We start from the raw sequence: 14,947 nt of genomic DNA, 5'->3' as shown, positions 1-14,947 counted from the left end.
GCTAATTAGGCCATTTTGAAGGGCAGCGCTTCTGCATCAATTTACAAGCAGCGACTAAAGACGGGGGACTTACCGGATGCCGGCCTTGTGGATACATGTCTAGTCTTTTTTTCCACACGGGAGTCTGTGTGTTGTTTTTCTCGTGCTTTCTTTCCGTAATCCCAGTGAAGGTGCGGTAAATCCCCGCCACCCCCTCCCCGATATGCGCAGGATGGCGGCGGACAAAGCCTCGTTCTCGGCTGCGAGGCGCACACTCAGAGCCAGCCCAGCGGATGGATCAGCTCCTTTCTTTTGTACCTAAACAAACAGAAAACAGCTGGATCACGTTCACAGCGCCTCAAAGCAACACGAACGTAGAGCTTTATGAACTCTCCGATACACCTTGTGCAAAATGCAGAATAAAGTAGTTTTCTTTTTTTTTTTGCCCACTAATTCTCTGAACGTGTGTACCACAAAACATAAATCTCGTCTAGATTTGCAAAAGAAAAGAAAGGGAAAAAGAAAACCAAGAGTGGCAGCAAAATGCGTTTGATGCCACGGATCAAATAAATCCCAAAGTTTAGACTTTTGATCACACCCGCAACGACACGATGCGCTTTTTTTTTGGCTTTTTCCTCGTAAATCTAACGAGTCGTCTTCCACTAGAGGGTAAAGAAAACACGCAACTGTTGTTTTTGGTGGTCCTGGAAGATCAGAAAACAAGGAGCTGCTGCTTTCAAAGTCGGCTGCCATAAAGCCACCGCCACCACTACTACCACCCGTCTTGTTAGCGGCTCTCTTCATGTAACCCCCCTCTTTTTTTCTTTTCTTTTTTTTTACCTTTGTCTCGACTGATTCCTCTCCTCCTCCTCTCCTCTGCACAGGTAAGAATAATGTATATGAAAAAAATATTATCCACACGAAGCTTAATATCCGGTAATCTGTAACGTTCACCGCAGACAATTGTCCGTCGTCGTTTCTGTTTTTCATACACTTCTTTGCTCTTCTTTGCCCCCTTGAGAGTCCTTTAAAAGCCCCGGTGATTCCCGAGACTGAGAGCGCCGCTCAGTCCGCTCGGACGCTGGAAACCCCTCGACTGGGACGAGTTTTTGACCGCAGACAACTTCAAAGAAAGCCTCTGTTAGATCCAGTAGCAGCTCGAAACTCTTCCAGTAAGTCCAGGGATTATTATTTTGCGACTCAAGCGGTTCTTTTTTTTTTTCTTGTTTAAAATGTCGGCCGTTGTGAAACGCACCGCCAGCCTGCAGTTGGGTACCCAGTTCCTCTGCCGCGCGCTGTACCACACACAGACTGTGCACTGACACGAGGACCCGACTGCCGAGAGAGGGGCCTCGCGCTAACCAATTGGGTTCTCCGGAGGAGTTTAGCGCCGAAGACCAATCACAGCGCGTCAGTCCCACGTGGGGTACACAGCACTGTCGCGTCCTGATTGGGCCACGATATGTGACCTCGCATGTTCGCCATTTTGGATTTGAAGTGACATTCGGTGCGTTCAACAACTTGTTCAAAACAAAGGTAATAATTTATATGGCCGTGCACTGCAGCGGGTGCCCGAGTGTTTCACAATACTACACGGTATGTACCAACGAGCTGTACAATTTAAAACAAGTCTCGTTCTCAAATAGAGAAAATAACCCACCCCGAAAATAGAAGGGATCATTTTAATAAAAGCTTTTCGCCTTCAAAATCTGCTCACTATATGAGCAATTATAACTGAAGCTGGCGTGACCCTGAAAAAGAAGGTTATAGTTTGAAGCTTGACTATTTCACTGCGCTCTCGGTTGAAAAAGAGAGCTAGAGATGCCAAGAAAAAGAAATACGTCCTATTTCTGTGCCAAGAATAATACGCGCTCATAGAATTTCATTCAAGACTCGAAGTGCGCAGATGTGAATACCCCTTCATCTACAGCAGAGTGTCCTTTGAGTGACTTGAATTGATCGACCTATTTCTAACGAGACCTCAAGCATCTACAAGCTTTCCTATCAGCAGCACTAGGTAGGCTACAACACGTCTGCGCCTCAGCCTATCACGTGTTTCTCACTATGCCCTGCCCCACGTGGGTTCCCTCTTTCCCTCCACCCCCTCTCCCCCCACTTCACCGCCTTTCATCCAATGATCTCGCAGCTGTCTTCCTGCGCGGCTCACCATTGGCTAGGGGCTGGAAAAGCTGTCAGTCAGGAGTCCTAGTTGTCAATTAAACCCACGTTGGGTACGGCGCTGACAAATGCCTGTGCTACTCTCCCTCCTGCCTGCGAACAGTGCCTGGAATGGCTGCTTAATTAGCTTCGAATGGCTTTTCCTTTCAGCTCAAACAATCTGTCACTACCATGTGGTAAAAAGAGCCCTGCATAAAACAAAAGCAGGAGAAAAAAAAGCCAGTAGGGGCTAAATATCAGTTTGATTCCCCCCCTCCCTCTCCTCTTCAACCCCTCCATGAAAACATTTGCTGCAAAACAAAGCTTTTACCTCGCTCAAACACTGGATTCTCTCACTCATCTGCTTCTGCTCTCATTTTCTTCTAAAACTAGATTCATTTGTTTACCTGGGTGTCCATTTAGCCCCTGCATGTTTAAATTTAGGGACCAGATTTTTCTTTTTGCTTGTGGCCTGGCTTTACCTGACCCACATGACATTTATGCTTTGACTGATATATTAGCATGCTGTGAAATGTCTTCCCCACTGTTTCATTTCACCTAGATTTAGTAGTCATATATATATATATGTATGTATATGTATGTATGTATGTATGTGTGTGTGTGTGTGTGTGTGTGTGTGTGTGTGTGTGTGTGTACGTATATGTAGGCTATATATTACACTTTAAATTAATGCATCCTAGCATTAATAATGGTGATAGCATGTATGACACTTAACCACATGTCGAGAGCAAATTTAAGAGGAAACTGCTGTGACAACAAATGAGAAAGGGGGGGAAATGTGAACTGTTTCAGAATAATACTTTGCGGTGACCATAGTGAGAAATACTCTATGTTATTTGTAGCATAACTAAGTGCCAAAAGTCAAGAAGTATATCAAATTTGAACTGCAGCTAGCATGCTGAGAGCTTTAGCTGTTGCTAAGCAACAAATGTATCCCTCCTGCAGATGTGGTGACATCAGTTGGGATAATAACTCATGCACTGAGGGCATGTCAGTGAGCAACACACTGGCAGACTTTAAAGAAGGCCCTTTTTTTCCCCCCTGCACAGAACTTCTCCTAATGATGAATTATCTGTAGTCCTCGCTGTAATCATGGCACTCTGAGTGGGAACGCACTTAAACTACATGCAAACTCTTTGCACTTCTCCAAATCTGAGCTTCCTGAGGGAACTGTTAGTTCTCAGCCAGGAACAACCGCTGTCTGGCTTTGTGTTTCTGACAGACACTTTGACTCGTAACCCATTAACAGGTAATACCAACGGCCTCCCATTATTCTATTTAAAAAGAAAGAAAAAGTCACTCTTGGAAAAAACCATTTCTGTCATGTTTTCCAATCTGATTTAATAATTGTGCCAATTTCCTTGCAAGTTTTCAGGCCCTTTTATTTTGTTATGTTCCATAGAATTTGACAACCACACAAATACAGAATATCAATCAAATGTGTAAAGAAAATAAAAAAATAAAAAAAATTCTGAATTGAGCTGTCATGCATCCTGTTTCTGTCAGTGGTCCTTAAGGCTGCCTCCAAAAATTCACCCGAGTCCACAGCTATCCGAGGGTCATCAATTTTCTAGCTACTCTGGTCTGAATTAGCCGACGAGCTTGTAAACTTGTAGCTTTTTCCTGTTGGTTTGGTTTCTTTTTGCACAGAGAACGCTCTAAGTGACCTCGAGGTGATCCAAAAGTCGTCACTACAAACCGCATAAGGACGTTCAGTCCTCTTACTGGATGGATGTGTCTCGGTAACAAAAAGTAAAAACAGGAAGAAGGTGCTGTGTTCTGGACTAATAGATATTCTGTCGGCTGCTCCCTTTAGGGAATCATCTGTCTCCATCTCACCCTACCCTCTTCTGTCATGCCAACCCCGCTGGATGTCTTCCTTCATTACATCCACAAACCTCTTCTGTGCTCAGCTTCTTTTCCTCATGCCTGTTACCTCTATCTTCAAGATCCTTTGTCCAATATATCCACTTATTCCCCCTCTGCACATGTCCGAACCACCTCAGCCTTGCTTCTCTAACTTTCTCTCCAAACTGCTCAACCTGTGCTGTCCCTCTGATGTACTCATTTCCTGTCCATCCTGATCACTCACTCAAAACCTGAGCATCTTCAGCTCGGCCTGCTATCATCTATTTATTTATCTACACATTTGTGGTACATCCCAGAATGCAAAGCATAGCCGGTTACAGGTAGGTGTTTAGCTGAGACACCTGTACACTTGGAAATTGGGTCATATCAAGGCTGGGAAAAAATAAGCTATAAGCTCCACAGACCTGCGAGAAAGCATTGTGTCAGTGCACAGACCTATGGGGGAACCATTTCTGCAGCGCTGAAAAGTACCAGCCTCATTAACTCCGTCCCTACAGTCAAACATGGTGGTGGCAGCATCAGACTGTGCATCATGCCTTTCAGCGACAGTCCCTAAAACAAGGGACCAATCAGGGCAGAGGGAAAGATGCATCCAGAGAAATATGAATCCATTCTGACTGAAAACCTTTTCCAGGAAGCTCAGGACCTCAGGCTTGGGTGAAGGTTTACATTTCAACAAGACAAAAACCCAAAGCACAACATCAAGAAACCTCATCTGTCAACATCTGGAGCCAACAGAGAATCATTTCTGGAAGGACCTGGAAATGGCTGCAACCTGCTTGTGCTTAAATGTACCCAACCTTTAAGGCCATTCACAAAAAGACTGCACACAAAGGTACTTCAATTAAGTAGTTGTGAGGGGTGTCCTTCATAAAAGAGATATTTCATATTAAAACATATAAAAAAAAATGTTTTTAGCATGGTCATCATGTACTGAGTGTAGGCTGATGAGGAAAAACAAAAGTCTGAAACATACAATGTCTTACATTTTAAAAACTGCTGCACATAATCACAAGAAAGCTTCCTAAAGTTTTGTTGAAACAGCTTAAGTGACGTGATGGGTTCTAATCTTTAATCTGCTGGATATGATTTAATAATAAGCATTAAAAGTTCATTATTGAGTTATGGAAAAATTCTAATTATCAACTAATCTTTCTACAAAAGAACAGAAAAAAACCCACTGGAGCAATTTCCTCTCTGCCTCTCCTCTCTTTTGACCTTTGACCTTAATCACACAAACTTGCGGGCTGTACCAGTGCATTCTGCATGTTTCAGAACAAACGCATCCAGACAAGAGCAGATACACAAGTTCAGGTTTCATTTAGCCTCCAACTCTGAGTAAGCCCTGTTATTTAGTTTAAAAGCGTGCCGGCACGAGTGGCTTCACCTCACAGGCTCTGTGTGTATTTGCACTGCTTACTGCAGTTTCTAAGTACATCCTAGAAACAAGCCAACCAGGTGTATTAGAGACTTACGCCCCCCTCCCCATAGGTAAGGCTGTTAAGGTAAATCTTAACGTGCTCTGCAAGAAAATACAAATTACTGTGACTCTTAAATTGATTAAATTACCCACTGTTATTATGTAGGATGTTAAAGCACAGTTTTCTCAAAAGTCTAAGTAAAGTGCTCAAGAAAATAAGTATTACTCTAATCCACTTCAGAAATACGAACAGCCAATTGATGTGTAAGTTGCCTCCCAAAGGCACTGTTTGCGCATCATCATTTTCATCAAGTCTACATTAAAAACAGGAGCGTGACAGTTTGGGTAAGTTTGTTTCACGTTCAGAAACTACTTCTCTGTGTAGCCTTTGCTATCAGATAAAGGGCTCACTGTGTTTCAGGTTTTACTCAAGACATTCCTTGTAGAAAAACTGTTTTATTACGTTTTATCTACATGGTCTTATGTACTATAATGCTTTTACAGTAGGTCTAAATAATAATAAAAAACCTATAAAAATTTGATAATTTAGCAACAAAAAACCCAAGAAGAGTCAAATCCACAACAAACAGAACCTAAGAGATGGTGTATGAACACCAACACAGGAAGCAGTTTCAGGTGCATTATTTTACATCAAAACTAATTTCTCTCCTGTAACTCTTACATACCAAATCACCGGGCAGTGTACTCCAACATGCTTTGGTATTTAACCCAGAATCCCCAAAAGCATTAACTACTGTCCAATCGAATGCTAATTACATTTAATTTAATGTAGATGCTTCCCAGGTTTGATCCTGGGTCTGATCTAAGTATGAAGGAACTGAGTGGACCAAGTGTACGAGCTTTGCAGCAACAGCCAGAATTTTAAACAGTCCAAAACCAACTGCTAGCATATCTGCATCATCCCCTATTCATCATAGCTGTACTCAAGTGGGCATGTACTGTTGATTTAAGCAGAGCTGCTGGTCAGGCATGCTGATATTTGTCAGTTTGCTCTGCGCTGAGCATCCTGGGATCGGTATGTGTAGGCCCGGTGTAAGGATGTGGGTTATCTGGGAACTGGCAAACACAGTGGTGGTCTCCACAGGCCCGGGACTCTGATTCAAGAACCACATACAAACAGACATTATCGTACAGCTTCATCTGACACATCAAGGACCCCGGACGTGTCTCTCTCACACACTCACAGTGACACACAAACACTCACACAAAGATTCACTTTTCATCCCGCTCAAGAGAGAGTGGCCTAGATTAAGCAGCAACAAAGGAGCAGGCTTCACCTCTGGGATAAGGGGGGGGGGGGGGAGTCCGCCCTTGTAGACCTCCGCACTGTTTATTTGCACTGGAAACCCAGACGCTGTGAAACTCCCACTCTGAGGCGCTGCACAAATATTGAGGCTATTTGCAGAGGTGGTTTTAATTCTTTACAGAGCAATGATTGGCTCTTTCCACTACCATCTCTGCAAGAGCTTCGCCAATGGATTCCTTAAGCCTTTACTGCAAACCCCCCCACCGGCCAACTCACACCAGCTCTAGAATAAATATCACAGATGTATATTTTTAATGGCTTTAGTGACCACTAAAGACTCAAATCCCAATTATTCTGCTTATGATATCAGATTCTCTGCTCAAACAAATACTCAGTACCAAAACCACAGTTTCTACAGAAAACCAATGCTTGGTTTCTGCTTCTGCCGTACACCAACACCCCGATACTTCCTGAGAGGACTAACTACGTTCAACTTAGCGTTCGGGGGTCTGTCGGGTGAAAACAAGGATGCTATTCTCAAGATACTTGGTGTGGTTGCGTGACATTAGAAATGAATAAAGACTGCACACACGTTCCCCGCAAGAGTGGCCTCACCTTTGTGAAGCTGTGAATTTATCAGCATCCATCAGATTAATGACTTCATCCATTCAACTGCTCCCTCTTTGAACCACCCGGGTCTCTTTCCACTGGTAGAATGCAGAATTGCGGCCCATTTCTGCAGTGGGGTGGTTGGTGGGGTGGTCACGGCACTATTGTGAAGCACCCACTGACTCTGGATTATTGACATGCTTTCACAGGCGAGTTCAGGCCTTGAAAGGAGACATTCCTCAGAATAAAGGATCCAGTGTGTGTCGCGGGGGCTCTAAACATGAATAGGCCCCTAAGTGTATCGCTGTGACTCATCAGCTTGTAATCAACGCATATAAGATGAGAGGACACTAGAAAGAGAGGCAAACACAGACTTGAACAGTCCTACAAAAAAACAGCAAAGGCTTTTTTTCCCCACCTTTAGCTTGTTTGTCAATCTGATACAGACTGTGTTGAAAACATAGATGTAGGCACCGTAACGACATCCACAGGGTCAGGGTCCTCTTTCTATTTTGAAACTGCATGTACTGAGCACATGACATCACATGTGAGGCCCGTTCTAAATAATACCCCCCTTTGTGGTCCATTTTTAACTCTAACAGATCAAAAAGTTATAAAATGAACATCATTGTATTAAATAATACATAAAAATAAGAATTCATCAGAATTCACAGGTCAAGGGAGTTTCTTGTAGACTTCTATAAAAATCGCAACCACAGGAGTCGCCCCCTGCTGACCTCTAAAATTATTGCAGGTTTCAGGTATTTCAGCAGTGGCTTCTTGCATATGTCTACACACAAAAAAATGCCGAAAACAGTCAAAACATTTGCATTATACTTGCAGAAAACAGGTGTAAAATACTCTCCATAGTCTCTTCTATTCGTTGACAGAATAGAAACTAAGTTAAACAAAAGCGAACTTCAAATACATAAAGCGGATCTTGAGGAATTCTTTTTTGTTTGTAAAATCCGATGTGGTGATTTGCTGCAACTGGCCCTTGAAAGCAGGCACAGAAAACTTGCAAAGGCTCCTGAAAACACAGCTGTCTATCAGAGCAATTTGTTGAGGTACTCAAGGTAAACATGGGTGAAGAAGTGAGGAAAGACGGGAGGCTCGTCGTAGTGCCTTGACCAATTTCCTTTTGTTCTCGTCTTTCCAGGGAGCTTGGAGTTATTAAACACTCCGAGCTCCGAGACTGCTTGGGAAAAGTATTTTTCTAGTGAGGAGTTCATGAATAATTGCTTTAAAAGCGCTGAAGTAATACTGTATATTGATCACAGCTTAACAGTGGTTTGCTTTAATAACTGAATTTGACTCGTTAATTGCCGAGTTTTGCAAATGCAAGTTAGCTGTAGTGCTGCTCTGTGGACCTACTGCCCTGGAATGTGATGTTAAGCGCTCGTGCAGTTGGAGTGTTTGCCGTACGCATGCAGTTTCAATTTGAAATGGGTCCACGGTTGTTGATAGTGGAAACATGATTGAGCCTTTTTTTCACACTCCTTTGCTGAGCATTAATGAATTCACAATGGCTCTGCCTCTGGTGCTGTCTGTGATTAATAAGCTCATTTAGACAGCACTCATTGTGACCTGGTCTACAGGCCAGCACCGTGTATGGCTCTTTAGTGGGTTGGTGTTATTTTTTGTGATTATCATCCAAGTGGCTGCTGTAAAAAGCAGGTCAACAAAGTGACCTTATCCTGTCCTTCAGCTGGAGAGTGAAAGAGAACCTAGTGATGACAGCGAGGCCTACTTTGCCTTTAGCAAGTGAATGAGCATGATTACGTGGAAATGAATAACATGGTTTTCATCGCGCTTTTAAGTATGCCATTTTTGTGTTGGTTTTGGCCATCATATGGCAATTTTAGTGACCTGGGTAAGCCCCTATCTCACTGTTGAGAAACTCAAATGTGGGAATTGGTGGGCATTCATCCGTATGGTTGGAATAAAATAACACAGCAAATATTCATGTCTTTTACCACTGTATGTTTTTAAAAGTCTTATGTCACCTAATAATATATGAAACAAGTTTCACAGGGGGATACTTCTAAGGCAGCGTTCCCCAACCTCCGGGCCACGGACCAGTACCGGTCTGTGAATCGTTTGGTACCGGGCTCGGGTGTGAAATGTATGGTTTTCAGGGTTTTTAGCATTATTTTGTTATCGTTTTTATCATTAACTCGGTTTTCCTGGGTCTTTTCACGTGTGTTATGAATAAATCTTCTTTTTTTTCGGTACCGGTACTAGTTTTATTTTGTTGTATTTATCTGCGACACCTTAAAGGCCGGTCCGTGAAAATATTGTCGGGCATAAACCGGTCTGTGGCGCAAAAAAGGTTGGGGACCGCTGTTCTAAGGCACTGCCAACTTGTGCTGAAATTATGGTTCAGCAGTGGTAGCAAGCTGTCAATGGAGGCAGTGTACAAAGTATTTATTGCAATCAGTCTACGGGCTACTCTACTCCTGGTTGTGCTGTTATTGGACCACCAGACAGCTGTGGAGAAGAGTGAAGTTATAACATGGACGTTGAGTTACAACAATGAAAAGTCTCCACTTTAGCCACTGGCTCTGCTTTCCATCCAGTGTGTTTTCTTCTTCTTTTTTTAATCTCTGATGCTGTCGGACCCTCCCTGTTTCAGCCCACTTGTTAACCAGTCAGCATTTGCCCGGTGCACAGTGCAGTTGGGATTTTGCAGGACTGCACAGGAGCATTACTGTGGTGATTGGAAACCACCTCTGTACACTTCACAAGTTTTCATAAATTACGCATTAAGGAAATGGCATATGGTAGAGGGTCACACATGGATATATGTGTACATCAGAAAAATAATTCCAAAAACCAGAATGTGTCCTTTGGAGACACGGGTCTACTTCAACATCTGAAGTGCCCATTTATACACATTTTAATTGAAACCAGGATGTTTTTATAAGCAAACCTGATAGATTTGGATGATAATACTGCAGGATTTGATGGCTTGGGATGAAAAAGCATTGTTCAGGCATCCATTGCTTACCATTCATTTCCTTATTAGTAGGAGAATGAATTAGCAGACTCTTGATTTAGCTGCAAGATCCTTTACATAGAACATCTTGTTTTTATACAATATGTCTCCACTGTTCACTATTATACTGTATCTTATAAAATGTTTATACTTGGTTATGAAAAAAATCAAGGTTATGATTAACAATGCAAATTAGACGTTGTTAATCATAAGCAGAGGTTTACAGTGAGCTACGCTCCTTGTTAAACTTTACAGAGGAAGGAAAAAAGGGCTGAATAAAGTATGTGAAAGCAGTCTGACATCTTGGTGGCATTTCAAATGTCTCCCTCATGTTGTGATGTTTTTTTATCAGTCGCTCAGCAGGTTACAAAGGCACTGAGTTCATTATGACCTGAGCAGAATGTGTTTTTCCAGGGAACAAGCCCCTACAGGCAGCGCCTTAGGACTACAGGCAAGATTTGGTGTTTGGCACTCTTGTATACCTCAGGGGGGACTGTGTAGCATTTATGGATGTTTATGGGGAGCATGCAATCCAGTGCAAAGGCTCCTGTTCTGTTTTCATGCGTGTGAACCCAGTCAGCCCTGTGAGATAAATGGAATGAGCTAAATCACCAGGGAGATTGCAGCCAGGCCATTGATTTTATGGGTCATCAGATAACACTGGGGCTTGCTGAGCACATGCCCTTCAGCACGAGGCGAAAGCTATCATTTAGCCAAATCAATAGCTCTAATTACCCCGCTCCACCCACCGTAATGAATTCAGAAACTATTCTACTATCTTCATAGGACTGGAGTGAGGAAATACAGTATCGCTGATTGCACGGCACTAAATTAACAGTCTCAGGCGGAAATATACTTTTACAGATGCTTGGTCATTTCAGTCTACTACCTTAATGTCAGGCACTTTGTGACTCAAATCTATATCGGTGTCAACCAGTTTCTACTAGCTGATCCAGCCAGACTCTGACTTAGCACAGTTAGCACAATATAACATTTCTGCAAACATGAGAAAGTTCCAGTAAATGGAAGTTGGATGGAAACTGAAAACACACTGACACACATCTTTCTGGCTAAATAACACACAATATGTGTGTATGTTTGCCAACATGAGGGTTAGCTACCAGCTAAACACACCAATGACAGAAGGATCACAGGATATTTCTAAATTCTTACCGATCAAAGCTACTTTTAAAGCAGGTTATGACACAGAACAGAAAGTTGCTGTAAAATAAATACAGTACTCCAACTGCAGATGTGGTTTTTTGTTTTCTCAGACGCGTCACCGGATTTGAAACAAAAAAACTCTCACAATGCACAAAAAAGGAAGCCTGGGACTTTGTTATGGAGTTTCACCTTCACTCACTGCTCTATTTAGATTTCCTCTCAGCAGCACTTTGGCTTGATGTGACATTAACACACTCCACTCGGTCCAACAGCATCTCGTGTTAATATCTTCAAGCCGTCCACTTAAGAGCCAGTGCTGTTGTAGTGTTATACGCTCCCTTCCTTTGTCCCTGACCTCCAACATGCTGAGTGCTGCCATCCTGCTATCAGGTTTCTCCATGCCTATAACGCTGCAGTGGTCCACTTATCACCAAGGCTGGCATACTGCCCACCGCCCATCACTTTCTGTCTTTCAGTCTCTTATTCAGACCATAAAAACAAGTGTTACTAACTTTAATGTTATGTTCAAATTATACAGCAATGCAATACTGATCGTAATATTAATATTAATATTAATATTAATATTAAACAAAGATGAGAGAGCTCCCCAAACTTTGAACATCTAAAACCTTTATTTTTATTTTTCTGAAAAAACATATTTTTTGTGATAACCATGTGAAACACTGTCAGAATATGAAAGAGGAATTATCACCTGAATCTGCAGCTTGAGTTTCAGCTCATTTTCAGCTGTCTGGCCAACAGAGACAGATACAGTAAGCAACTAGCTGTTGAACACAGTGAAGCATTTAGCAGCTAAACAGCTGCAAATTTGGCAGAGACACTAAACTGTGAATGTACCAATGAATTCATCACTCAGAAACTGTAGTTTATGAACTACAGTTTGGAGGGTTTTTTTTTGTTTTATTTGGCTGGCATGCTAAGATATAAACTACCTCTAGCTAGCTGTATTAGCAATATCCTGCTGGGCGCATGACACAAGTAATCAAATACTACTAGAATTTAACTCACTGCAAAAACTGGAGTACAGACTAATTGAACAAATTGTTATTATCAGAGATGCTCTAAAAACAGAGGGAGATGGGGCAAATTTAGCTAACAGAGGTGAAGCAATTTGTTTTTTTGGCCCCTTATCTGTGGTCGTGGTTTTCAGGGGAATAAAAACTGAGCTGAAAAAAGGAGTGAACAGTGCACTTATATTTCTCATTAAATGATCACACAAATTATCTAACATGTTGATCATATTTACCTGTGGGTAAATAAATACGTTATTGCTAACATTGCTAACTATTTGCTAACAAGTTCACCACTCCCAGTGGTTAGTAAAGCCCTATTAAGAAGTTCAAAGCTGATTCTTTAAAATGTATGCTCACTACTGCCATAATTTACAAAATGGACTTGACGTTTTATCCAAGCTGATGTTTAAAAAAGTAGCACCTGAGCCGATAAAGTCATCAGAAAAAGGCACTTCTCAGACTTTGACCCTTGTCCGTTCATGTTTCTGCCACACACATATATCCCAAAAATATAATTGCAGGTTTAAAAGTCAACAGTTTAGAATGAGAGCGTTGTTATATGTGCTGAAAACTATTTAAAAAAAATATTAGTGTTAGTCAAACTCAGTTTACATTATGGGCCACATGCAGTCCACTTTGATTTGAAGTTGGCCCGACCAGTGAAACTGCTGATGATAAATGTGTAAAATTACATAAAAACCTCCTCGACCAGACTGTCCTGTAATTCTAAGATACAACGTTTTTTGTTAATCCTTAGAAAATGTGTTTATTTAAACCATGGATGCACTGCAAAAAACAAACAGACAAACCCTTCTATAGTATATATCACTAAATTATTTTGTTGTAGTATGAAATGCAATGTGTGTGTGTGCTTTTTTATGTCCACCTTCATATTTTCCAAAGCCATCCACTGGGCCAGATTGTACACTCTGCCAGGCCACTTGTGGTCCCCAACCCTAATGTTTGACATCCCTGGTCTAAATCATGACAAATCTTCTATCAGTTACAATCCCGGCTTTTTCACCCCCTTTTTCATCACCTGTTTCGCCATCATAAAGGAACCTGATGTAAAATGTGGAAGAAAACAGCTTGTTAAATTTAATCGTCTTTTGATAATATTTCTATCCGACATTTAACACAAACTCAGCAAATATTTATAGTGAGTTTATATTTTCACCTAGCCATGCAGTTATCCAGGTCTGAGGATATTAGAAGCCATCTACCGCAGTGTGATGTTACTTGTCATTAAAAAGCAAAACTGAAAACTCCATAATTAATGACAGTCTCTTTCTCCATGTCACTATGTGTATACGTGTGTCTGTCAAACAGTGCTGCCCCCAAGCTGGCAGGCTGCTGCAATGCAGGCGTGCATCCAAACACATCCAAACATGCCCAGCAGCTGGCCTCGGGGCCACTGTAGCTGTTTAACCCGTAACAGTGACTGATTAGAATACCAGTGACAGGAACTGAACCCAAAGCAGTTGTTGACAGGGGATATTAAGCAAAGTGGGGAGTCCAGCCACAGGGATTTGATGATGCCACCGGGGAAACATGTGCTGGCCTACTCAGCGGTTCTCTTTAACACCACAGCATCCAAACAGTTGATAACTATATCCAAGAGATGAGAAGTGGCTCGTACCATTTTACCCCACAGCCACGCCAGAGGCAAGTGAGAAGCAAACGATTTAACTCCACGACAATTATGGAGACAGTCGATGTTTGTCAGCTCTCTTCCACTGTACTGTTCTTTGGTTTTGTTTTTTTCTTCATGGTCTGTTCATTTGCTTTCCTCTATCAATCACAACTAGCAAAACTGCAAACAGTCCTGCTGCTTAAATACAATTTGATCCTCACGTCCTTGGGTTAAAGAAACCACAATTATTCATTTACATATTATGTAAAATCTTAGGTCAAATGACTAACTCATCTTATAAACTTTGTCCCCATTTTCCAGTCTTTGAACTCAGTTATGCTTATCACCTCATGACTTTAGCTCTAAGGCCTTGTGTCTTGTGCATAACTTGGAAACACCTTTAATGGCTGTACATAACTTAAGCATCTCTGACCTGCTGTTCCACAATTAAGAACAACACGATTAGTCTTTATGGTTATGTTTTGGCAACATAAAACACCTTTACCATAATCCAACAATAACCTGTTGAGTTGTTACTGTATTTCCTGTACACATTAAACACTGCTTCTTACTTATTTTGTTTTAAAAAAAATACATTCCTCACCTATTTATTCCCTTTAAAAAGTAATTTGTTACACTACTCTTTCCACTACTCCACAAAATGGCCTAAGATGTGTCATATAATTGCTGCTTGATAATATAATGCTAAACCACCCATGTGGCTATACCTATCATTTTCCTAATAAGGAGGGCATGTTGTTACATTCTTATCTTTATAAATGAACGTCTAAATCTT

At 41.7% G+C, this 14,947-nt stretch overlaps 1 protein-coding gene across 8 annotated transcripts in view; it reads right to left on the bottom strand.

Annotated features, from left to right (window-relative positions):
- tle3b (TLE family member 3, transcriptional corepressor b) overlaps nucleotides 1–1,309 on the bottom strand; it is a 28,494-nt gene extending 27,185 nt beyond the window's left edge. For all 8 annotated transcript variants that reach the window (XM_085458777.1, XM_085458745.1, XM_085458793.1 and 5 more), the window contains exons 1-2: nucleotides 820–1,309; nucleotides 74–297 (exon numbers count right to left, since the gene is read on the bottom strand). In XM_085458777.1, the coding sequence (XP_085314903.1) occupies nucleotides 74–97 (24 nt within the window). In that variant the 5' untranslated portion in view covers nucleotides 98–297; nucleotides 820–1,309. The remainder of the gene's footprint in view (nucleotides 1–73; nucleotides 298–819) is intronic.
- Between the last annotated feature and the right edge of the window lie 13,638 nt (nucleotides 1,310–14,947).

This window comes from Copadichromis virginalis, linkage group LG1, assembly GCF_057382275.1.
Source record: "Copadichromis virginalis isolate Kocher_CV1m ecotype Utaka linkage group LG1, C_Virginalis_male_GT1.1, whole genome shotgun sequence".
NCBI lineage: Eukaryota > Metazoa > Chordata > Actinopteri > Cichliformes > Cichlidae > Copadichromis > Copadichromis virginalis.
Note: the sequence above shows the minus strand (reverse complement) of the source record. Positions and strands in the feature narration are given on the sequence as shown.